This window comes from Serinus canaria, chromosome 18, assembly GCF_022539315.1.
Source record: "Serinus canaria isolate serCan28SL12 chromosome 18, serCan2020, whole genome shotgun sequence".
Taxonomy (NCBI): domain Eukaryota; kingdom Metazoa; phylum Chordata; class Aves; order Passeriformes; family Fringillidae; genus Serinus; species Serinus canaria.
Genome location: NC_066331.1, coordinates 10,247,063 through 10,271,068, shown reverse-complemented (window position 1 = coordinate 10,271,068; position 24,006 = coordinate 10,247,063). Strand labels below are relative to the sequence as shown.

The 24,006-nt window shown below is 51.9% G+C and overlaps 1 protein-coding gene across 1 annotated transcript in view; it reads right to left on the bottom strand.

Annotated features, from left to right (window-relative positions):
• Window positions 1–24,006, bottom strand: part of DNAH9 (dynein axonemal heavy chain 9) — a 148,111-nt gene that overhangs the window by 8,682 nt on the left and 115,423 nt on the right. Inside the window, exons 61-65 of the mRNA XM_018924172.3 lie at window positions 11,326–11,553; window positions 8,709–8,900; window positions 8,258–8,449; window positions 7,333–7,503; window positions 3,622–3,804 (exon numbers count right to left, since the gene is read on the bottom strand). Coding sequence (XP_018779717.3) covers window positions 3,622–3,804; window positions 7,333–7,503; window positions 8,258–8,449; window positions 8,709–8,900; window positions 11,326–11,553 — 966 coding nt within the window. The remainder of the gene's footprint in view (window positions 1–3,621; window positions 3,805–7,332; window positions 7,504–8,257; window positions 8,450–8,708; window positions 8,901–11,325; window positions 11,554–24,006) is intronic.

Sequence of the window (24,006 nt, the reverse complement as noted above, 5' to 3'; positions counted from 1 at the left end):
AAACCAAAAAACCACAAACAAAATTAAGCATGGGAATCTGTAACACAGGCTGCAAACCTCTCCCCAAACCCTGCCACAGATCCTGGCAGGGAAGGAGATGGGTTCTGCAGAAAAGGCTCCTCAGAGGGCAGCAGCAGCCCCTGAGCTGGGATTCAGAGACACCCTGGAGAGCACATTCCTGGTGGACAGAGAAAATCCTGAGTGCAAGGGGTTTAAAATGGGTCTCAAAGCTGCAACAGCTAATGAGGTGAAATGAAAAGCTGGAAGAAGCAGCACTTGCAATTAACACTGAAATATGAGGAACAACCTCCTGAAATGTCCATCATGATCTCCATCCTCAGGAGAAACTGGACACAGAGAGGAACCATCAATGGGCTGGGCTGGAGCCATGGCAGGACCAGGCAGGGAGAACAAGAATCCCTGCCCTGGCCACAGCAGGACCCAGGAACAGGAGGATTCTGTGCTCCTGGAAGTGCTTTGAGGTGAGTAAGAATATGGCAGAATGTGTGCAAGCAGCCAAAGTGATGGAAAGACAGCCCCCCTCGATCATATATCATGTCTAGTTTTACTTTCAGGAAACAAATGAATTAGCAAATGTAATTCTCAGCAAGGCTTGAGAGAAGCAATTTTTAAAGCCGGTGCACTCAAGCATGCTCTGAGTCTCCTGTGAGGGTTCAAAGCATCTACAGCAGCAATCTCATAGAGTTGTCCAAACACAATTATGCATAAATTTGCATTTCAGATGCTGAATACTAAAGTGCATCAGAAATTATTCAAGTTACTTTTTAATTTTTTTTTCTTTTCCCAAATGCTGGGAGTAATTTTCATTTAAAGACACCCTTGAAGGAAATCCTAATCAGCCTGCAGCCATTCCCTCAAGATGAGCACACTACAGACACAAACTATTTCCTCAGTTCAGGTTATTTTCACTTGATACCCAGCTTGCCTATCAAAATCTGGTCTTTGTTATTTTATAATATATATTATCCTCATTTTGGAGGCTAATCCTTCACCCAAATTGCAAACCAGAGGATCTGCTTGCAAAAAATGAGGCTGGTACAACATTAACATGCAAGTGCTTCAGCCCAGCCTCTGGTTCCACCCAAGCCAGCCAGAACAAAGGGCTTTGAAATGCAACATGCCAGTTATTTCTGATGGCTACCAGTCTATTGCAATTTCTCTTCCTCCTAATGGGATGTCTCCTATTTTTGGACCAAACAATCACTTTCCGCTAGGACGACACGATGAATTATTCAAAAATTCAAATTAGGCGTGACATTTCCAAATCGCCTTCTTTTGGCAGATCCTTCAGTCAGTTAAAAACAATGAGCCTTGTTTTCTCTGGGCTTTATTTATTCTCTGCTGAGCTCTGTGGGGCCTGGCTTGTAAACTCTCCTCCTCTGAGTGCTGTCAGTGCAGAGCCCCAGCCCCAGAGAGGAAGGAGCCTTGACAGCTCTTTAATTGTCAGCAAGGGCAACTAGAGCAGGATTTCTTCAGTGCAGGGCCCAGAGTCAAGTGAGGGCAGCACCAGGAAGAGCCTTCAGTCCCCCAGGGGTGGGAGGTGACATGAGGGATGCTGAGCAGGGTTTAGGGTCATGCACAAGGTCTGATTCAGCTCTGCAGGGACCCACACGTGACTTTGGCTGCAGACACAAGAGCTGGGCTTGAGTTGTGCCAGGGGAGACCTGGTTTGGATATCAGGAAAGCTTTGGGGCTGTGAGGCACTGGAACAGACTGTGGGGGAGTCACAGGCTGAGAGAAATTCTGACAGAATATTGCAAGCTGGAAGGGACCCTCAAAGATCATCAAGTCCAACTCTTAGATCAGGGACTGAACCCCAGCCTTGGTGGGGTCAGCACCAACTGAGCCCAAGTGCCCTGGAAGTGCCCAAAAAACCATCTGGACCTGAGGCCATGGTTTAGTACTGCTGCTGGGGTGATGGTTGGACTTGGGGATCTCAAAGGGCTTCTCCAGCCTTAAGGACTCCATGGTTCTTGGAATTGCCACTCACGGCCTCTCAGAGCCTTCAGATGTGTCTGCAGCAAACACCAGACTTGCCAAACACCAGAAATGCCAAATGCTGCTCTGCTCTGCTGTTCTCCCCCAGCCCCAGCCCCAGGGTGTCTCTGAATCCCAGCTCAGGGGCTGCTGCTGCCCTCTGAGGAGCCTTTTCTGCAGAACCCATCTCCTTCCCTGCCAGGGTCTGTGGCAGGTTTGGGGAGAGGTTTGCAGCCTGTGTTACAGATTCCCGTGCTTAATTTTGTTTGTGGTTTATCTGCACACTCTGCATCCCCTTGTTCCCCTACCAATATTTAACAGCACATCCTTCCCCACATAAAATCTAATTGCCACACCTTGTCCAAGTCACAATTGTATCTTGTTTGGGGCTCTGGGATTGAAACATTAAATCACTTCTGTTTACCTGTCTCAGGAAATGGAATTTTCAATTCCACTGCCTTATGCTAGAAAATAAGAGAAATCTGTTTATGATAATTGACTACATAAATATCAGCTTCTTTCAGGACGGGCTGCCCACACTGACCCAGCACCTGTGCCCAGGATATCTCTGCTTTAGCAAGCACCAGCAGCCGTGCAGCACACACTTCTGCAGCTGCTGGCTCCAGGCTGCAGCTGGGATCTGGGAGCAGCTTGGTGCCCAAACCCCGAGCCAAGCCTGCCCCTCCTCGTGCAGGGTGGGCAGCTGAAGGTTTCTCTTCCAAGCTGCCCCTGGGAGAGGTTTGAGATGTCCTTCCATCTCAAGGCAGGCTCTCCTTGCTCACCCTCAGCTCTCCCAGCCCAGACCCCTCAGGCACGCTGTGCACACCAGCTGTGGGAGCTCAGCATCCCCCTGGAAGGGATTGTGAGACACAGCTCCTCACTTTTCATAGTTTAGGAAGGTTTATTAAACTTTATCAAAAATACAACAGAGACTAAATAAAGAAAAAAGCAAACTGAGGAATATGACTTTATTAACTGAAGCTGTAATTGGAGAATTAACCCCTGCTATGCAAAGAGATGAAACTTATATTTGTCTGAAAAACTCATGACCATTGTGATGCCTTCTGTTTTATCTTTCCTATTTCCCAGGCTGTTCACTGCACTGGTAAATAACTCTGAACTCCACAGAAAGTGTCAGCAAGGTCTCCTCCCAGCTCAGGCACACAGAACAATCCCTGTCCAGCCCCAGAACCAAGGACACCGCTGCAGCTCCAGCCCCAAAAAGTGCAAACAGCAGGGAATGGAGGAGAGCAGCCTGGGAGGGTGGGACTGCATCCCCTGGAGTGGGATTGGACCCTGAGCCCCAGGCTGGAAATGGAGCAGAGCTCATCAAAGGGTGAGAACTCCTGAGCCTGAGTCCATGCTGGCTCCATCCTGGCTGCAGCCCTGGCTGGGCTCTTGCACTGCCCCAGGTGGATCCTTTGGGGCCTTTTAATAAATTTAATAAATTTATTCCTGTAACTCTGCCCAGCCTCTGCTCCAGGAGCCTCTCCAGCCATCAATCACCCATGCTGGCTGCAGCCTCTGCACTTTGCACTGCCCAAGGTGTTCCTATTGAGGTCCTTTACCAACCCCCATTTATCCTCTGGTCTGTGCCCCAGGAGCCCCCCAGGCCATCAGTACCTTCAGGCCCAGCTCCAGCTCGGCCAGCGAGCGCCGCAGCTCGGCCGTCAGCGCGTTCATGCGCTCGCACTCCTGGAGGGCCACCACGGCATAGGGAGTCCTCTCCTCCACCCTGGCCAGCAGCTCTGCCATGTTGAACTCATCCGTGAGCTTCTCTAACATCTCCTCCAGAAGGGCTTGCACCTGTGTGTCACCGACATATTTTATGAAAAATCCTTTACTTAGGATTTTTTCCTCTCCTGAGAGCTGAGAAGCCTCAGGAACAAACTGTAAACAATTCTTATCTGCTGCTGTGGAATACAACAGGGGGAGTCTCTGATTGGCCCCGTCAAACTGTTTCCAATTAAGAGCCTATCACAGATCACCTGTCCAGCTGGTCTCAGTCTGAGAAGAGTTTAGTTGACATTCCTTTTCTATTCTTAGCTTAGCCTGGTAGTGAAATCCTTCTCTTTATTCTTTTAGTATGTTTTTATATCTTATATATCATATAATAATAAATCAAGCCTTCTGATACATGGAGTCAACTTTGTCGTCTCTTCCCTCATCATGAGACCCCTCTGAACGGGGTAACACCTGTGCCAAGGGGAGGAGAGAGGGGGATGCTGGTGAGTGATCCCTGGGCTCACAGCCTGAGCTGGGAGAACTCCCTCTGCCCTGTCAGTGTCTCCAAAAGCATCCTTGTCAGCCCTGGGCACCTTTCAAAGAGCTTGCCCCATCCTATTAAAATCCAAATGCTGACAGAAGGTAATGTCAGATGAGCAGCCTGCAAAATGATGGTTTTAAAATGTCCCCGTGACATGTGGCAGGCTCCTCTCTTCTCGGCTCTCTTATTTCTCCCGAGGTCACACTCACAAGGAGATGGATGGGGCTGGAGCCTCAGCTGAGCCTCAGGACAACACAGCTTATGAGCTGGTTTTCTCTGGTGTACTGATGGAGAGAGGTGATTACATAAAATTGAATTTTAAGCTGAATTTGGCATTCCGGACTAATGGAGCCACAGAAGAAAAGCAGAACAAAACAAAATTATTTTCTGTGGTCACCACCACAGCTTCTTCAGAACTCTAAGTACTGAACAGGGAATGTTCCACCCAATGCAAAAAGATCTTTTTAGTGTCTAAAAAATTAAATAAACACTTTTCTGACAATGAGGCATGAAGTCCCTGCTGTCCATGGGCTCAGCTGCATTTCCAAGGTTTAATGTGGAAGCTCTCACTCAAAGCTTTGCTTTACTTCTGAGCTGGAACCTGAGCAAGACTTCTGCTTGCTGGGACCTTTTGGGCACACATAACACAGTAAAAATTCCGTGATCCCAAGTGCCAAACCTGGCATGCAGGGCCAGTGCCATGTAGGGCAGGGTAATTTTACAGCCAGGGCCACCAATATTCATATTTTGGACTCTGTTCTCCAATTCCCTCCTGTTGCTGCTCTTCCCAGCCCTCAGCTCCCATCAGTGATGATGTGTGGGCTGGTACTGCAGCCACACAGGTGGCTAAAGCTGGAGAAGCTCCTCAGCTGCACCTCGGGGGCACCACAGAAATATCTGCTCATTTGAAATTCCCCTGCAAGTGCCTGTGGCTCTGATTCCTTCACAGCAATTGCAGCTCGTTTGCTGTAGTGTGACCTCAGAAGGCTGTGGGAGGAACTGGACTTGTCAGAGCCTCGGGAAAATGACAGGCTCACATTTTCTCTGGGAGCTCCCTAAAATCACCTCGGCCAAAACAGGGCTGGAAATCCTTCAGTGGAGGAGCTGAGACAAGGCTTTGCTCACTCCCATCCAAGGACCAGGAGGAAGGGACAGCTTGGAAAATGACAGAGATCACTTCAGGAAGAAAATGAGCCCTGGGAGTGTGTCCCCAGGCACAAGGCAGGGCACTGAGGTCACACTGTGCTTGCTCTCAGCAGATTTTATTCCCAGACAGAGCCATGAGGACTTCTGTGTTCCTGTGAGAGTCTTGATTGTCACCAGCAGTTTGCAGGGTGGCCATGACCTGTGACACCACTGCTGGGGCACTCCCTGATCATTTTGCTTCTCTAGGTTGAGGAGTTTATTTGTGTTTCAATAGCAAAAGGAGTGGGAGGGGAGAAGAGGAACTCACATTTGCTATCTCTGAATATCTTGTTTGGCTTTGCTACCCCTGGATTATTCCCATCACCTCAAATTCCAGTATGAACTGAAAATTGACCATGCTGGGCACTTCTAGGAGCCCCTTAGGGAAGGCAGTCAGTTCCCCAGCTTCACACCAAGCCAAAGGAAACTCGTGTGAAACCACAGCTTTATATGAGCTGCAATTAGCCATTCATTAAATTGCAAATCTTCAAGCACAGAGCAGGCACCTTAAGACTGCAGGAGGAAAAACCTGAGCACGTGTTGGCTGATTCCAGATCTTGTCAGGGATGTTTGGGCCCTGTTTTAATGAGCTGTGAGTTTCCACAGGGAGGGCTGAGATCAGCCCAGGACAGAGGTGTAGCAAAGGAGTTCAGCTGGAAATAAGGAACTACAAGGCCCTGGGGAGCTGGGGGGACACGGTGGCAGCAGCAGGAGGAGGGCTGAGCTCTGGGTGGCACGCTGTGGGTGGCAGGCAGTGTGCCAGGGGCCCATTGCTATGCCAGTCACAGGGGGTGCACAGGGACTGCTGCTCAGTGAAAGGTTTATTTGCAACACCTTCAGAGGATGATAACGAAGGCTCTGCAGCACGGGGTAATTAAGAGGCACTGTCCTGTTCCTGCCAACACTCAGTTACATCCCACCAGGGTGATGTTCTGCATAAAACCAGGCTTTAGGCAGGCAGAGGCAGAACACAGAACTATGGACAAGTGTGATGGATGAGAGAGGCATCAAACCCCAGCAGCTGCCCCTGAGCACCCTCCCCATCTCCTCCTGGGTGCCCCCTGCCCCTGAGCACTCTCACCATCTCCTCCTGTGGATGCCCTCTCCCCCTGAGCACTCTCACCATCTCCTCCTGGGTGCCCCCAGCCCCTGAGCACTCTCACCATCTTCTCCTGGGTGCCCCCTGCCCCTGAGCACTCTCACCATCTCCTCCTGTGTGCCCCCTGCCCCTGAGCACTCTCACCATCTCCTCCTGGGTGCCCTCTCCCCCTGAGCACTCTCACCATCTCCTCCTGGATGCCCTCTCCCCCTGAGCACTCTCACCATCTCCTCCTGGGTGCCCAATGTCCCTGAGCATTCTCACCATCTCCTCCTGGATGCCCTCTCCCCCTGAGCACCCTCACCATCTCCTCCTGGGTGCCCCCAGCCCCTGAGCACCCTCCCCATCTCCTCCTGGGTGCCCCCTGCCCCTGAGCACTCTCACCATCTCCTCCTGGATGCCCTCTCCCCCTGAGCACTCTCACCATCTCCTCCTGGGTACCCCCAGCCCCTGAGCACTCTCACCATCTTCTCCTGGGTGCCCCCTGCCCCCGAGCACTCTCACCATCTCCTCCTGGGTGCCCCCTGCCCCTGAGCACCCTCACCATCTCCTCCTGGGTGCCCCCAGCCCCTGAGCACTCTTACCATCTCCTCCTGGATGCTCTCTCCCCCTGAGCACTCTCACCATCTCCTCCTGGGTGCCCCCAGCCCCTGAGCACTCTCACCATCTCCTCCTGGGTGCCCCCTGCCCCCGAGCACTCTCACCATCTCCTCCTGGGTGCCCCCTGCCCCTGAGCACTCTCACCATCTCCTCCTGGGTGCCCAATGTCCCTGAGCACTCTCACCATCTCCTCCTGGGTGCCCACAGCTCCCTGGCCCGTGCTGCTGTCCCGGGGCTGCAGCTCCAGCACGGTGCGCAGGAGCCGCTCCGAGCGCTGCGTCAGGAACCCGATCTCGGCGTTGGGGTGGAGGCCGTACAGGTAGGGGGACTCTGGAGGCAGGGCATCGTCTATGTACTGCACAGAGACATTCAGGAGCACGTTAGGAACAGCCCAGGGCACTTGGCCTGCAGAGCTTCAGTGCTGGAGTCATCCCCCCAAGAGGTCAGCCTGGCTGAACCAGCTCTGGCTGTGGCTGAAACACCAGGGAAGCGATGGAGGAAGGAGAGTACAAATGTTTACAGAGCTGCTTCTGCTCCTGCTGGGAAAATTCTGTAATTGCTGGAGTTCAGCTTGGCTCCGTGTCTCAGGCTGGACCTTCTCTAGCAATTATCTGCTGTGCATTTCAGCATCAGCATCCTGAAATCTCTTGTGGGAATTGAGCTTCCAGTAGTTAAGTTTTATGAACAAAACCAGCCTGATGTGCCTCTGCATTTGTGTACGAAGAGCAGATGAGATCAGTAAGTAGATCAACAAGACCCTTCAGTGATTCTCATCAAAACTGATGATAAAAAGAGCTTGAAAGGGCCATTCTAGCAAACAGTATGTGGATGTAATTTTCCAGGAGCCCCACTTAAGTCTCGAGCACCAATACAGTTGCTCTATTCATGCATGAACAGAATGAGCCCATGATGAAGTAGCAAATTACCATTAGACTTGGTTCATCCAGGGGAATGCTGAAACATCCACAGGAACACAACATAATAGGAAATAAGAGGAACGGTGCAGGAGCACTACAGCCCTGTTCCTGCCTCCTAAGGCAGATTTTGGGCCAGTAAGGGAAGACATTCCATTTACATGTGTAAATAATGCCAGCAAACAAAGAGCTTACCTGGTGATAGCCATTATAATCCATGTTCCCTGGCAGAGGAAATCCAGGAGCAAGGCAGAGCTCTCCCTCCAGCATTTCTGGCTTGATAAACTCTTCCAGGTAGGTTCTGCAGAGCCGCCTGTCCCAGTCATCCGTGATGTGACCTCCGTACATGATCTCACCCACGAGGTAGCGCAGGTCATCGTAGGGGACCTGGGCGTGGAGCAGGCTGGGCTGAACCCAGGCACTGCCCTGCACCCTCAGGGCTCCCCCCTCAGCAAACAAACATCAGGCAGGAGTTAAATCCTACCCCAGGAAAGCTGGGGCACAGCACAGTGCGGGTGGCACTGAGGTCTCCCATCTCCTCCTGGAAGCGACCCGAGCTGTGAGGTTCTAAACCCAAAGATGCCAAGGAAATGGCATTGCAGGACAGCTTCAAAGCCCCCAGAGAGCCCCCCCGTGGAGCCCCCACCTTGGAGCTGGCCTGCAGGTAGTTGTAGAGCACGTTGACAGAGATGGTGAGGTCCCCGGTGCTGAAGGGGTACGGGCGGTTCCAGCCCTGGGGGCCGAACTTGCGCCGTTCCGCCACCACCGCATGGAAATAGCACAGGGCAAAGAGGATGCTCCTGAACTCCTTCTCCTGGCTGCACATCTCCAGGGTGTCCTGCAACACAGGACAGCTGCCCTCAGCCTCAGCGACTCCCAGGGAGACCAAACACGCTGGGCTTTGGACAGGGTGAATCAAAGAATCACAGGTCAAGGCTGGGAAACGCCCCCAAACGATCAAGTTCAACCTTCAGCCAAATACCTCCTTGCACAACTGACTGTGAACCATATTTTTTGAACAATTACAGGGATGTGTCTCCACCACTTCCTTGGCAGCCAAGCTTTACCAACCTTCTGCTTTAGAATTTTTTTCCTAACATCCAGCCTGAACCTCCCCTGCTGACACTGGTTACCTAGGACAAGAGGCTGACCAAGTTGTCCTGCAGTTCATTATTGTATCACACACACACACACACACGTATTTCAAATGCAGTGGCTTTGCATTGCAGATTTATTGGCAAACTCTAGCAATTATTTTCTGACTTTATTAATATTTGCTGTTCCCAGCTCCAAATGGCTTTGCACAGGAGCACAGACAGGGAAGGAAGGACACGTGCACCCACTCATCGCCCCATCACCTGCATGTGCTCAACATCCCTCACCAGGAAGATGGGGAGGGAGCCACAGAATCACAGAATTCTCTGCTGGAAGGGACCCTAAATTCCATGTTTTTCAGCCCCTCTACCATGGGCAGGGACACTTTCCACTATCCCAGGTTGCTCCAAGACCTGTCCACCGTTTATCTTTAAAAAATGCCATATTAGACCTTTAATCCTCTGAGAGCACCACAGAGCTCAGGGTCTGTGCAGGAAAGGGGGAATCCATTACTCTGGAGAGTGCAATTCATTGATCAAGGGCACGTGACAGTCAAGAACATCCCAAAACCTGTTTTCCCCTAGATTAGGCAGCACTCTAAGCTCCCTTTGTCAGCATTGTGATGAAGAACTGCTTCAAATATGTGCAGAACACCTTTCTCATTTCAGGAAACATCCCTAGAACAACCCAGTTCATTCTCATTCGGCCTCTCTTCAGTTGTCAATTCTTCTTCAGCTACAAAGCAGAACAATTTCCCCTGCACAGAATAAAGGACCTTCTTTGTAGCCTTCAGCTGAAAGCTAAATTTGAACATCTCTTCTGTATAAAGCAGGGAAATGAGGTGTAAAAGGGACCCCACCCACTCGCTTCAGGATTTCTGATAAGAGATGTTTCATAATCCTCCAGCAATTTAGAAAATGCTAATTACTATTGATTGAAATGAGCAGAGGCAAGATGAAAATGTTACTCAGGGTGAAGGTTCTCCCCTCCCTTGTACTCCAGGACATTTTGTGGAGCTCAGGATGATGAATGGCAGTAGATAAGTACGGAATAATCTTCCCTGACCACTGGCATTCATCCTTGCAGGGTGCCTTCCCCCACACCTGCTCAGCAACGTTCCCTCCTGCTCTTGGGATTCTCTCCACACCAACATCCGAGTGCAAAACCAGCTGTGAGCTGCCCCATGACCCAGGGTCCACAACTGCTTGGGGCTGCTCTTGCCTCATCCCAAATAACAAGAAACTTTATGGAGAGCATCACAGAATGGTTTGGGTTGGAAGGGATCAAAGCCCATCCAGTGCCACCCTGCCATGGCAGGGACACCTCCCACTGTCCCAGGGCCACCTCCCACTGTCCCAGGTGCTCCCAGCCCCAGTGTCCAGCCTGGCCTTGGGCACTGCCAGGGATCCAGGGGCAGCCCCAGCTGCTCTGGGCACCCTGTGCCAGGGCCTGCCCACCCTCACAGCCAAGAATTTCTTCCCAATATCCAATGTAGATCTACCCTTCTTCAATTTGAAGCCCTTCCTCTTGTCCTGTCCCTCCAGGATCTTGTCCCAAGTCCCTCTCCAGCTCTCTTGGAGCCCCTTTAGGTGCTGGAAAATGTCCCTGGACTTTTCTCTCCTCCAGGCTGAACAATCTCAGCTCTCTCTCCCTCTCTCCTCAGCAGAGGTGCCCCAGCCCTCTGACCAACTCAGCTGCCTCCTCTGGACTTGTTCCAGCTGTGTTTGGGGCCCCAGAGTGGCACTCAGCACTGCAGGTGGGGCTTCACAAAAGCCAAGCAGAGATTTCTCCCCAGAGAATAGAGCCCTGCAAGAGCTGCAGAGTGTGATCCCAGCACAGCCACGGGCTGGATGGACAGCTGCAATGATCTCAGCACCAGGGATCCTAAAGAGCGGGGTGAGGGCTGAGGGCACCTTCAGAGCCTGCTATGAGGGCTGGGTGTGAGGGAGTGTCAGGACAAGGGACTCAGTGTCCCCAGGACAGGAATCAGCAGCAACACGAGCACTCAGCCCTCAGCCCTTGAGGGCAATGGGGTCATACCCAAGCCCCATGCTCCATCCTGCCCTGGGGCCCACGGGCTGTTCCCAGGGAGTCCTGCAGGGATGGGATCCTGCCCTGCTCTGTCCCAAGGGGTCCCTTCAGCTCCAGCACACCAAGCAGGCTCCCACCTGGCTGAAGTTGTCCAGGGCCTTGTGCAGGTTGGCGTGCATGCCCGTGGGTGCCTCGCTGGTGATTTTGATGCAGTTCTCCAGGATGCCCTGGGGGATGATGTGGCTCTCCGGGCACGGCGCCGGCTCGGCGCTGAGGAACACGCGGAAATCCCGGTGGCTGCCCTGGCTGAGCTGCTCCAGCCTCTTCTCCAGGGAGCTCAGCCACTTGGCCACCAGGTGGATGTTCTGGCAGGGACAAAGGGACAAGGCTTGCTCAGTTCCCCCATCACACCCCCCTGTGCTGAGCAGGCACTAAATCCATCCCGCTGATGGATTCCCCATGGAATTTGGGACTTGGCCCAGGGGTGTCAGAATTCAGGACATCCCTCTAGCTGCCCTAGACGGCCAAGACCCCTGCCAGAAGGCTCAGAGACCCCAGCACAAAGCCCAAGACAGCTGTAGTTTTGATTCTGACCCACAGAGCAGGTTACCAACCTTATTTGAAGATCTGCAAGCCAAGACAGTTTAAGTAAAATGACAGTGAATTTATCACAAAGTGAAAAATAATTTTTTAAGTTTTTAGAAGTTCAAAGAACAAAATAGAAGAATCTGAGTGTGTGCAACCTTTCTCCTTCTTCTTCTTTTTAGCCTCCATCTTCTGCTGCAATGTTAGCACTTTTAAATGAGAGTAGAAGCTCACTGTCTAACATAAGTGATAAGTATTAGAAAGTAATTGTAAATATTGTACAGGTAGTTTTCAATATAAAAAAAATAACACCACCCTAGAAGTGAGCAAAGTGTCTCAGACTGTCTTGCTGAGCAGACCTTGGCTAAACAACAACAAAAAAATTATAGATAAGATACAATAAACAACCTTAAAACCAAAAACTGAAAAGCTCTAACTCCTTCTTTGACTGAAGCTGAAAAAAAAACTTTCTAACATATCTCAAAATCACTCTAACCAACTAAAAGACTGAAGACAGGGGTGCCTGTGTGCAGCTCCCAGCCCCAAAGACTCAGGTGCAGCAAGAACATTTGAAAATTCAAAATAATCAGTATAAATCAGCAGCAGAGCAGCAAGTCACAGCTGGGCTGGTTGGGCTCTCAGTGCTGGAATTCTCCTCATTTCAGCAATACCAGCTGAGCTTATTCCTGGGGAGAAAAATTGTTATTCCTGGGGAGCAGAGTTGTCATTCCTCCCCCCAGCCCCACTGATCTCAGATAAAAACATTTGTCCATTTTGATCACAATTACAGTGAGGACCCTCCATAGGAGCTCCTGGGCAAACAAGTCAAGCAGGTGATTTCACAAAGTCCTTTAACACAAAAGGATTTATTTATTCATGCAACTAATTGGACACATCCCTCAGAAGATCAGGCAGAATTGTGGGGAGATGGTGAAATGGATGAAGTTAAGCCTCAGTTTTTCCCCTGGAGTCCTATACAGCATTCTAGTTTCCAAGCAAGAAAACAGCTTTTTTGTTATATTAGGAGAGGGATTTGTGGGCTAAACCACCCTTGTGTTGGAGGCAGGTGTGCAATCCAAACTGGCTGTGTTCACAGGCACTTGGGATGGTGATTTATCCCAGCCCAAGAAAGGACAAGGAACTTGCTAAAGCTAAATTAAAAGCAGCCGCCAGAAAGATAAACTGCTTGGAGGTGGCAAAGAAATTACATAAAGGAACCGTATTAGAGGCTGAGAATAAATAGATATCACCTAGAAATGGGGCCAGAAAGAGCTCTCATGGTTAAATAGCAGAGTAATGGAGATTATGAGGAGTAAAATTACATTCCTCAGAAAGTGGAAGTTGTGTCCAAATGAGAAAAACAGAAAAGATCACAAAAGCCAGCCATGGTAAAGTCAAAAAGTACTTACAAGAAGCAATTTTTTGAAAACCATAAAAGCTAATAAAAAAGCCTTTTCCAGAAGCCAGGAACCTACCAGAGAGTCAATAAAACTGTAACATGATCAAGGTCTGCAGGGAGAGCCCATGGAAGGCCAAGCCAGCCCAAAGCAGCCCAAATTTGCAGGAATATTCCCTGCAGAGCCAGGGGAGGCTCTCACTGCTCCAGCCTGGTGGAATCACTGAAACCCTGAGGCTGGAGATGCCCCTGGAGATGATCCATCCCAGCAGGGTCACTCAGAGCAGCTTTTTAGCAGGGTCCAGTTGGATTTTTGGATATTTGCAAGGTTAAAGTCTCCACAACCTGTCTGGGCAGTGTGTGCCAGCTCACACTCACAGTAAAAAGAAATTAAATGAAAAATTAGTATGAGATAGTGAACTGAAATGAATGTTTAAGGGAAATCTGTGTCTCAATTTTAACCCTTTGCTTCTTGCTCTTTCACTCAGCACCACTATGAAGATTTTGACTCCCTCTTCTACCAGAAGGGATTTAAACACCCCAATAACCCAAATTTTCCAAACCCCTGCTGTCTCTGAGCCAAACCCCAGCTTTTGGAGGTCAAATAACCCCAGCCTCTCCTCATGTAACAGATGCTTCAATCTCCTAATTGTTGCAAGGACTCTTAAACTGAAGCAGCAGATGAAGAGCTGTTCAGAGGAGCCCATGAGGCAATAAATAAGAAGAGGTCTCTGGGAGCAGATGGGCTCCCCCAAAAGGACCCCACACATGCAGGGTGGGCAGCACAGCTCAGGAGGCAGCAGCCAGCCTGGCAGGGGCCCCAGCAGGACAGGAGTCACTCCCCAACAGCATCACTTAGGAAAGAACAGCAATCTCAAAGCTCCCACCTGTTTTGGAGAGCTCAGATACCTGAGGATATCACAGTCTGGGCTGGTGGGTGGGTGGGTGGGGTGGAGGTGCTGTTCCTGTCCCCAGGAGCTGCCCCAGGCTGGGTTGGAGCAGTGCTGGACACTGGAGGGGTCAGTCCCTGCTGGGCAGGGTGGACACGGCCACATCCAGCCTGGGGGACAAGGAGCTGTCCCAGCTGTCCCAGCCCATGGAATGCTGCTCAGCAGGAGCAGGAGAAGGCAGGAATGTTGGTAGGGAGGGTGTTTGCCTTCCCCAGTCACCACAGGGTGTGACAGAGCCCCTGCCTGCCCAGGGAAATGGGGAATGAATTCCTTACTTGGCTTCCCTGCCTGGGCAGCTTGGGCTTTCCCTGTTGCATTGCCTGGATCCCAATCTCCTTTTAACCCCCCATTCTGCCCCCTCCACCCCTGGGCAGTGAGGGAGCAGCAGGTGGGGCTCAGTTTCCACCTGGGGTTAACCACAGCAGCTCATCCCCATCAATTCCTCTCTGGGGGCTGGAGAGGGGATTTCGCCAGGCACCCCCACACCTGGAGCAGGAATTGTCTCTGTGGGGTCCCCCAGGTGTGGATTTTGATCAGTACCAGCTCTTTATCTTCCCCAAACCAGTATTGCTGCAGGTAAAAGGGAAGGTCTCACAGGCTACCAAGCAGCTAAAACACAGCCAACAGGGGTAAGGAGGCTGCTGCTGGAGTTTTAACTCCCCACCATATCAAAAAAGCATCTGAAAGAGCAAATGATTGGTGAGCTGACAAAATAACTCATAAGACAAAGCCATTTCAAGTCTTGCAAATAAAGCCTGGTAGTGAAGAGCTGAGGGAGGATGCCATCATTCTAAGTGACTGGCAATGACACTGCAGCAGGAATTCACTGGTGATAGATGCAAAGTAATGCACTCAGGAAAACATCCCCAGCTACAGATACACACCCTGATGGCTTCAAAATTAACTATTATCACTCAGGGAAGAGAGCTCAGAGTCCTCACAGTTATTTCCTGCAAACAGCAGTTCAGTGCTTAGCAATGCAAGAGCACAGGAACAGAGAATAAAGCTGCAAACGGGATTTTGCCACTCCATAAATCCATGGTGGGCCTTCATCTTGTAAGCAGCACCCAGCTCCCACTGCTCTTAAATCTTGAAGGATTTAACTCCCTCAAAAAGAGACACTCCATCAGGAGGGACTCACCCATCTGGAGAGAGCAGAGCCTGGGGTGGAGGGAGGGAGTGAAGGGTGAGCAGAGCAGGCTGCAAGAAAGTGGAAGTGCATTTTCATGTGACACAGAACTAAACTGCCAATTTACTGCTTCAGGGTGTTTGGGGAGTTGAGAGAACCACAGAGTGCAGCTGAGCTGGAAGTCGCAGAGAGAAACAGAATTGTTAATGCTGGAAAGAAGCTTTAAAAAAAAGCTTTAAAATCAGCAAATCCATCACCCCACAGCACCAGCATGCTCAGCAGGAACCCAGGTCCCAGGTGCCACAGCCACACGGTTTTGAGCCCTTCCAGGGGTGGTGGTCCCTGTTCCAAGACCCTGCCCCCTTCCCCAAGGCTGTGGATGTGCTGGGCTGGGCTGGCAGTGCCAGGGGCTGGTGCCACAGAGGGACACCCCAGGGGCTCCCCCAAGGGAGCACAGAAAGCTCTGTTGGCTTTCCAGGTGCCTCTGGGAGGCTTCAGAGGGATGGACAGATCCCAGCTGGGACTGGAGAAGAGGATGAACACTGTGGAAAGGAAAAGCTGAGGTGCTTTAGGCTGGGGCAGTGGTGGCTGCTGTCACTTGTGTCAGGATTTGAACCTGCTGGAGGGATGGGTCAGCACTCAGAGAGGGACCAGAGGGTGTGAGCCGAGAGAATTGCTGTTTGGGGAAGCCACAGACACTTTGCTGCCTCCAGTTCTGCTGCCCCAAATCTGACTGACGTGGCTGGGAACAATATTTTTATTTAGAACTGCAGAAATTCAGTCTCCTCACCTGAAGTGATTTAGGGTTGTGCTCTCACTGCGTGGATGAGATGGAGTCTGGGCTGTGGGGGGAGCTGAGAGGAGGTACCTGGGCAGAGGGATTGTTCTGGGGTTGTTTTCTCACAAACAAGGACTGTGTGAGGAGCAGTAGGCAAAATGCAATTCCACCTGAGTGCTGCTGCACCACTGCTGGCCTGATGCACTCAGGATTTCAGGATCTTGGGAGATGAGATCATCCCCAGGCTCCACACAACCCATTCATTCTACAAACACAAGTCAGACAATCAGGTAGGAGTGGACTGAAACCTGCAACCAAAGTACTGCCAACACCACAGAGATTTAATAAAACTGGGAAAGAGCTCAAACAAAATATCAAAAGAAAAATCGTGCATTAAGTATCAGTTTAATCATAGTCTGCATATCTGACCTTAAGTGTTTTCATCTCTAATTGGTAGTTTCTTCCCACATCTGCTTTTGTGGTGTTAGATGCCTCAAAAATAATTGCTTTTGCTTGTGTTGACATGACACCAGTGATCATTATTTGTGGGTATCACTGCCTGCTAACAGCCAACTTAGGGAATATTTCCAGTCCAGTGATAATTGAGTGCATTTATATCCTGTCCTTTTGTGATAGAAGGGATGAAAAAGAGGAATAGATGCAGCCAAACATGGGCTGGTACTAAGAATTCATAATTCAAATAAATATATCTGCCCAGGCCAGACAGGGACGCTGCAGAAGGGATTCACAGGTTGGAAAGAAACTCTGCAAATTAATTCTCAGCAGACAGGTAACAAAACCTGAAAGAACACATCTAATGAGAGCACATGGTCAGAGTAACTGAGAGATGTGTCAGTGATCAGTAATTGAGAGATGAGCAGTTATCAATAACGAGCCAGAGTGGGCAATGTGAAACAGCCCCCTGCATGCTGACCACCCACAGTGACCCTGCACACTGACCATCCCCTCCACAGTGACCATGCCTGCACACTGACCATGCCTGCACACTGACCATCCCTGCACACTGACCATCGCCTGCACACTGACCATCCCTGCACATTGACCATCCCCTGCACACTGACCATCCCCTGTGCACTGACCATCCCCTGTGCACTGACCATCCCCTGCACACTGACCATCCCCTGTGCACTGACCATCCCTGCACACTGACCATCCCCTGTGCACTGACCATCCCCTGCACACTGACCATTCCCTGCACACTGACCATCCCCTGTGCACTGACCATCCCTGCACACTGACCATCCCTGCACACTGACCATCCCCTGTGCACTGACCATCCCTGCACACTGACCATCCCTGCACACTGACCATCCCCTGTGCACTGACCATCCCTGCACACTGACCATCCCTGCACACTGACCATCCCCTGTGCACTGACCATCCCTGCACACTGACCATCCCTGCACTGCCATCCCCTGCACAGCCATCCCTGCACACTGACCATCCCTGCACTGACCATCCCCTGCACTGCCATCCCCTGTGCACTGACCATCCCTGCACACTGACCATCCCCTGTGCACTGACCATCCCTGCACTGACCATCCCCTGTCACTGACCATCCCTGCACACTGACCATCCCCTGCACACTGACCATCCCCTGTGCACTGACCATCCCTGCACTGACCATCCCTGACCTGCACCTGCACTGACCATCCCCTGTGCACTGACCATCCCTGTGACCACTGCACTGACCATCCCCTGTGCACTGACCATCCCCTGTGCACTGACCATCCCTGCACACTGACCATCCCTGCACACTGACCATCCCCTGTGCACTGACCATCCCTGACACTGACCATCCCCTGCACTGACCATCCCCGTGCACTGACCATCCCCTGTGCACTGACCATCCCTGCACTGACCATCCCTGTCACTGACCATCCCCTGTGCACTGACCATCCCTGCACACTGACCATCCCTGCACCTGACCATCCCTGTGCACTGACCATCCCCTGTGCACTGACCATCCCTGCACACTGACCATCCCCTGTGCACTGACCATCCCTGCACACTGACCATGCCTGCACCTGACCATCCCCTGTGCACTGACCATCCCTGCACACTGACCATCCCCTGTGCACTGACCATCCCTGCACACTGACCATCCCTGCACACTGACCATGCCTGCACACTGACCATCCCCTGTGCACTGACCATCCCTGCACACTGACCATCCCCTGTGCACTGACCATCCCTGCACACTGACCATCCCCTGCGCACTGACCATCCCCTGTGCACTGACCATCCCTGCACACTGACCATCCCCTGCACAGTGACCATCCCCTGCACACTGACCATCCCCTGCACACTGACCATCCCTTGCACTGACCATCCCTGCACTGACCATCCCTGCACACTGACCATGCCTGCACACTGACCATCCCCTGTGCACTGACCATCCCTGCACACTGACCATCCCCTGTGCACTGACCATCCCCTGCACACTGACCATCCCTGCACACTGACCATCCCCTGTGCACTGACCATCCCTGAACACTGACCATCCCCTGAACACTGACCATCCCTGCCTGACACCCCTGTCCTGACCATCCCTGCACACTGACCATCCCCTGTGCACTGACCATCCCTGCACACTGACCATCCCTGCACACTGACCATCCCCTGTGCACTGACCATCCCTGAACACTGACCATGCCTGCACAGTGACCATGCCTGCACACTGACCATCCCTGCACACTGACCATCCCCTGAACACTGACCATCCCCTGCACACTGACCATCCCCTGTGCACTAACCATCCCTGCACACTGACCATCCCCTGAACACTGACCATCCCCTGTGCACTGACCATCCCCTGAACACTGACCATCCCCTGCACACTGACCATCCCCTGTGCACTGACCATCCCTGCAAACTGACCATCCCCTGTGCACTGACCATCCCCTGTGCACTGACCATCCCCTGTGCACTGACCATCCCCTGAACACTGACCATCCCCTGAACACTGACCATCCCTGCACACTGACCATCCCTGCACTGACCATCCCTGCCACTGACCATCCCCTGTGCACTGACCATCCCTGAACACTGACCATCCCTGCACACTGACCATCCCTGCACACTGACCATCCCTGCACACTGACCATCCCTGCACACTGACCATCCCCTGCACACTGACCATCCCCTGTGCACTGACCATCCCTGCACACTGACCATCCCCTGTGCACTGACCATCCCTGTGCACTGACCATGCCTGCACACTGACCATCCCCTGTGCACTGACCATGCCCACTGACCCTCCACACTGAGCACCCTCTGTGCAATGACCATCCACTCTGACCTTCCACTGTACACTGACCACCTACACTGCCCATCCCCTGCTCTCCGACCATCCCCACTGACCACCCACACCCACACTGTTCCATGCCCCCATCCCATCCTATCCCATCCCATCCCATCCCATCCCATCCCATCCCATCCCATCCCATCCCATCCCATCCCATCCCATCCCATCCCATCCCATCCCATCCCATCCCATCCCATCCCATCCCATCCCATCCATCCCATCCCATCCCATCCCATCCCATCCCATCCCATCCCATCCCACCCCAGGCTGTTTCCCCAGGCTGTTTCCCCTCTCAGGGCAGTGCTGCAGGCTGAGGCTGTGGGCAGGGCTGGGCTGCACGTGCAGGGCCATGGGAGCACCAGAGGCTTTCCTTAGGGAGTTCCCTGCCGAGCCCCTGTGTTTGCACAAGGCAGAACATAGATCACAGTCCGCGTTGCCATGGCAACCATCAGGGACAGCACCACATGGACACGGATCTGCACATGCTCCCCTCCCAGTGCTGGCAGCACCTGGGGACCCTGCTCTGCCTCAAAGTGCCCCTCTCCCTCCTCACAAATCACTCCTGATATCTGTACAATGCCTCGTTCTCTGGGAGACCTCTTGGAAAACATTCCCTGCTTTTCCATCCCTGTGCCAGCCAGGCAGCACAGCCAGAGCCAGCCCAGCCCTGCCCCTGCTCACTGCGTGCTGCTGGGGGACCCAAAGGGACAGGGAAGGGCACTGCTGTGCCCAGGGCATGGCACAGGCAGGAGATGCCACCAGCCTGGCCTGGGATGTGGTGTCAGAATCACAAAACCATGGAAAGGTCTGGGTTAGGAGGGACCTGAAATCTCATCCAATTCCAGCTCCCTGTCACGGGCAGGGACACCTCCCACTGTCCCAGGGTGCTCCCAGTGTCCAGCCTGGCCTTGGGCACTGCCAGGGATCCAGGGGCACCCTGTGCCAGGGCCTGCCCACCCTGCCAGGGAACAATTCCTTCCCAAGATCCCATCTAAACCCACTCTCTGGCAGTGGGAGCCATTCCCTGTGTCCTGTACCCCATCTCTTGTCCAAAGTCCCTCTCCAGCTCTCTCAGAGCCCTTCAGGCCACATTCAGTTCACTCCAGAGCACTCCTCAGGCTGAACAACCCCAGCTGTGCCAGCCCCATCCCTCTGCTCATCCTGGAGCCTCCTCTGGACCTGTGCTCCAGGTGACCCTGCTGGAGCAGAGGGGCTGGTGATGATCTCCAGAGGTCCTTCCAACCCATCCTGGGATTCTGTGATTTCTGATACAGTGATGAATCTCACACAGTTTTGCTCCAGGAGCTCACTGTTATTCAATTTAATCCATGAACCTGACTCAGTGAAGCAGCAGCCTAGGAAAATGGAAAGATGCTCAAGAATTAAATTAACTTGATCACAAAGAGAGGGAAGTGACATTCGGGCTAATGGGTGAAGACTACAATTAAATTGGGAATATCTAATGTCAGAGCTCTTCCCTGCATCAGTGCATTCAAACATGCATCTGAACAAACACAAACAAATTTCTCTGTGTCTTTGCTGCTAAGCTGATCCAGCCCATTTGGTGACTGGGATGGCCACTGGATCAGCAAAGGCTTCTGAGAGGGAGACAGAGCAGACACAGCTGGTGCTAACTCGTGGCTGAGTGCAAAGCTCCCTCCTCCCTGCACAGAGGACACTGCAGGCAGCAGGGAAACCAGATCCCTGGATAGCTGGGCATGGGAAAGCAGAGATCTCAGAGTCACTGGGGCACCTCTGGAGGCACCTCTGGCACCCCAGTCCCAGCCCTCAAAGCAGGGCCAGGCAGTGCAGCGACCCAGGAACAGCTCCAGGTGCTTTTGGACGTGTCCAAGGATGAAAACACCACAAACTCCACGGGCAGCTCCATCCACTCTTTGGCCATTCACATGGGAAAAGAGATGCCATTTACATTTAAATGGAATTTCCTGAATTTCAGGTCGTCCCCATCACCAGACGCCACTGGGAGAGCCTGGTCTTTACTCCCCACCATCCAGGGTGATGGAATCATCTCTCCTCCAGGCTGGACAGAGCATCTCCAGCTGTGGGCCCAGCTGCTCCTGCCCCCCAGAGCCACGAGGAGCTGGCAGTGAGCTCTGCCTGCCCTCCCCAGTGGAATGCTACCCCTGGCTTCAAAGCCCTCCAAACCTCTGAAGTGTTGCTAAGGAGACCCAGAGGCTGAGGCTGCTATAAATGGGGGTTCTGTGGAGCTCAGAGATCAAGCTCTGCCCTTCAGCACCAATGACAGGAGCACAGCAGCTGCTGGGCTTGAGCTGGCTCTTTAAAGAGCTGCACTTTTGCCTCAGGGGCTCCCATTCTGCAGTTGGACCATTTGTATTTGTAGAGAATAATTTTAGCTGTGGGCTTCACTCATCTGTCAGCACCCTGTACCAGAGCTCAGCAAAGGTAAAGCCACCAGACAGGAACAACACTGGTGCTGGAGGGGCAGGGAGCTCTGGCCAAGCTCTGCCAGGGTGAGGGGGATTATCTTCCCAAGGAAATGAAGGACTGGGAGGCTTTCTGCTGTTCTCTCTCATTAAATAAGTCATTTAGGAAAATCTCCATTTTCAGAGTGAGCTGAGGAACTTTTCCCAGGGTGTTTTTGTCTTTGTTTTGCCTCCTGTGGTGTCAGAAGGCAACAGGAGTGAGAGGAAGTGGCCCTAGGACAGCCCTTCCCAGCACAGCAGTGATCCTGCTCCTGTCATCCAACAAAAACCTCCCAAACCTCATTCTCTGGCTCATTAATGCTCCAAGCACGTGACTCTCATTATGTCTGGTCCCAATCAAGGACCAGTAATGAGCCACATGTGAAAAAGCCACCCAGAGATCCCCTCAAGTGTTTGTCCTGGAGAATGTGTGTGTGAGGAGCTCTGCTCCACGTGAGCTGAGCTGTTGGTCAGGGATGGCAAAACACAGAAGCAAAGCTAACAGTTGCTTTTTGTCTGCTCAAAAACAAATGGGAAGCCTGGGTATAACTGTGCTGTGGGTGGGATACAGCCTTCAAATAATGAGTTTAATTAATCTGGGTAAAATTACCCTGAGATCTGCTCTGGCCTCTCTTTTATTATTAATGCAATGATCCACAAATCCTGTGGCACTTTCGTAAATTGAGTCATCTGTGTCATTCCAGATCTTGTACAAACACTCCTGGAGCTGTGTGTGAGGCATTTGTCACCAAAGCCTCCCAGGAAAGATCTTGCTAGATAAACCAAATGGCAAATACTGCTCTGATCCACCCCTGACTGGTGGCAGAACCATCCCATCCCACCCCTGCCATGCAGGGACACCTCCCACTGTCCCGGGCTGTTCCAGCCTGGCCTGGGCACTGCCAGTGATCCAGGGGCAGCCCCAGCTGCTCTGGGCACCCTGTGCCAGGGCCTGCCCACCCTGCCAGGGAGGAATTCTTCTGATTCAGCCTTCAGTGTCTGCCTAACCTCTTACTGATTGTTCTGACCACCAGAGAAGATGGGAATGGATGTAATAAACCCCCTTCAGGCCCCCAGTGCTTGTCTGTTAGCACTGAAACAGCACACGGAGCCTGGCACTGCTGACAGATCCTCTACAGCAGCACACCAGCACTGTAGAAAATAACTTTTCACTCTGCATTACTGAACGGCTCAAAGAGCTGCATATTTCCATCTGCACCACCTCAAAGGCAGATGCCAGGATTGCAGCCCTCTGTATATTAAAAGCTCTAGAGGAGCTCAGCGTTGTTTACCTCAGAGGGAGCTTGCAAAAAAAAAAAAAAAAGGCAAAAATTAAGATCAAAATATCAAGGATATTTAATTTCAATTCACAACCAGGCCTGCGGGCTCAGATCAGGGCTCAGAGCTTTGTCTTAATCTAATTTTATGCAAACAATTCAGTGATAATGAAAGTTTATATAATCCACATCAAGGAAATCAGAGGGGTTCCCAAAACCTGTAATGAGAGCTGACATCACGAGTGCACATCAGCAAACCCAAACCCTCCCTAAATGAATGGCTCCAGAGAGCACCTGACAGAGGCAGAGCTCCCCCCACACCCCAGCAGGCTCTGAGGAGTTTAATGGGGCTGTGCTGAGAGCTGGCAGCATTCCCCCAGTTTGGGATGCTCAGGGCTATTGATTCCCTCAAGGGAGGGAATAATGAGCTCTGACCCCTGATTCAGGAGGCTGAACAATTGCTTTTTTAAGCTTTACTACATAACATTATTACTATGTTATAACTAGACTAAAGAGATACTAAAGAGAAACCTGTGACTGTCCCCAAAAGTCAGGACACAGCTTTGGCCCAACTGGCCAATCAATCCAAACAACCCTCACTGGGGTCCAATTAACAAACCCCTCTCAGTGAACAATCTCCAAAACACATTCCACACGTGCCAAACAACAGGAGCAGCAAGCAGAGATAAGAACTGTAAGAACTGTTTCTCTTCTCCCTCTGTGCTTCTCACGGCCCTCTCCAGAAAAAATCCAGGGAGAGGGAATTGTGTCTCTGCCTTCTCCAGAAAAAATCCTGGGAGGGGGAATTGTGTCTCTGCCTTCTCCAGGAAAAATCCTGGATGGGGGAATTGTGTCTCTGCCTTCTCCAGGAGAAATTCTGGATGGGGGAATTGTGTCTCTGCCTTCTCCAGGAGAAATCCTGGATGGGGGA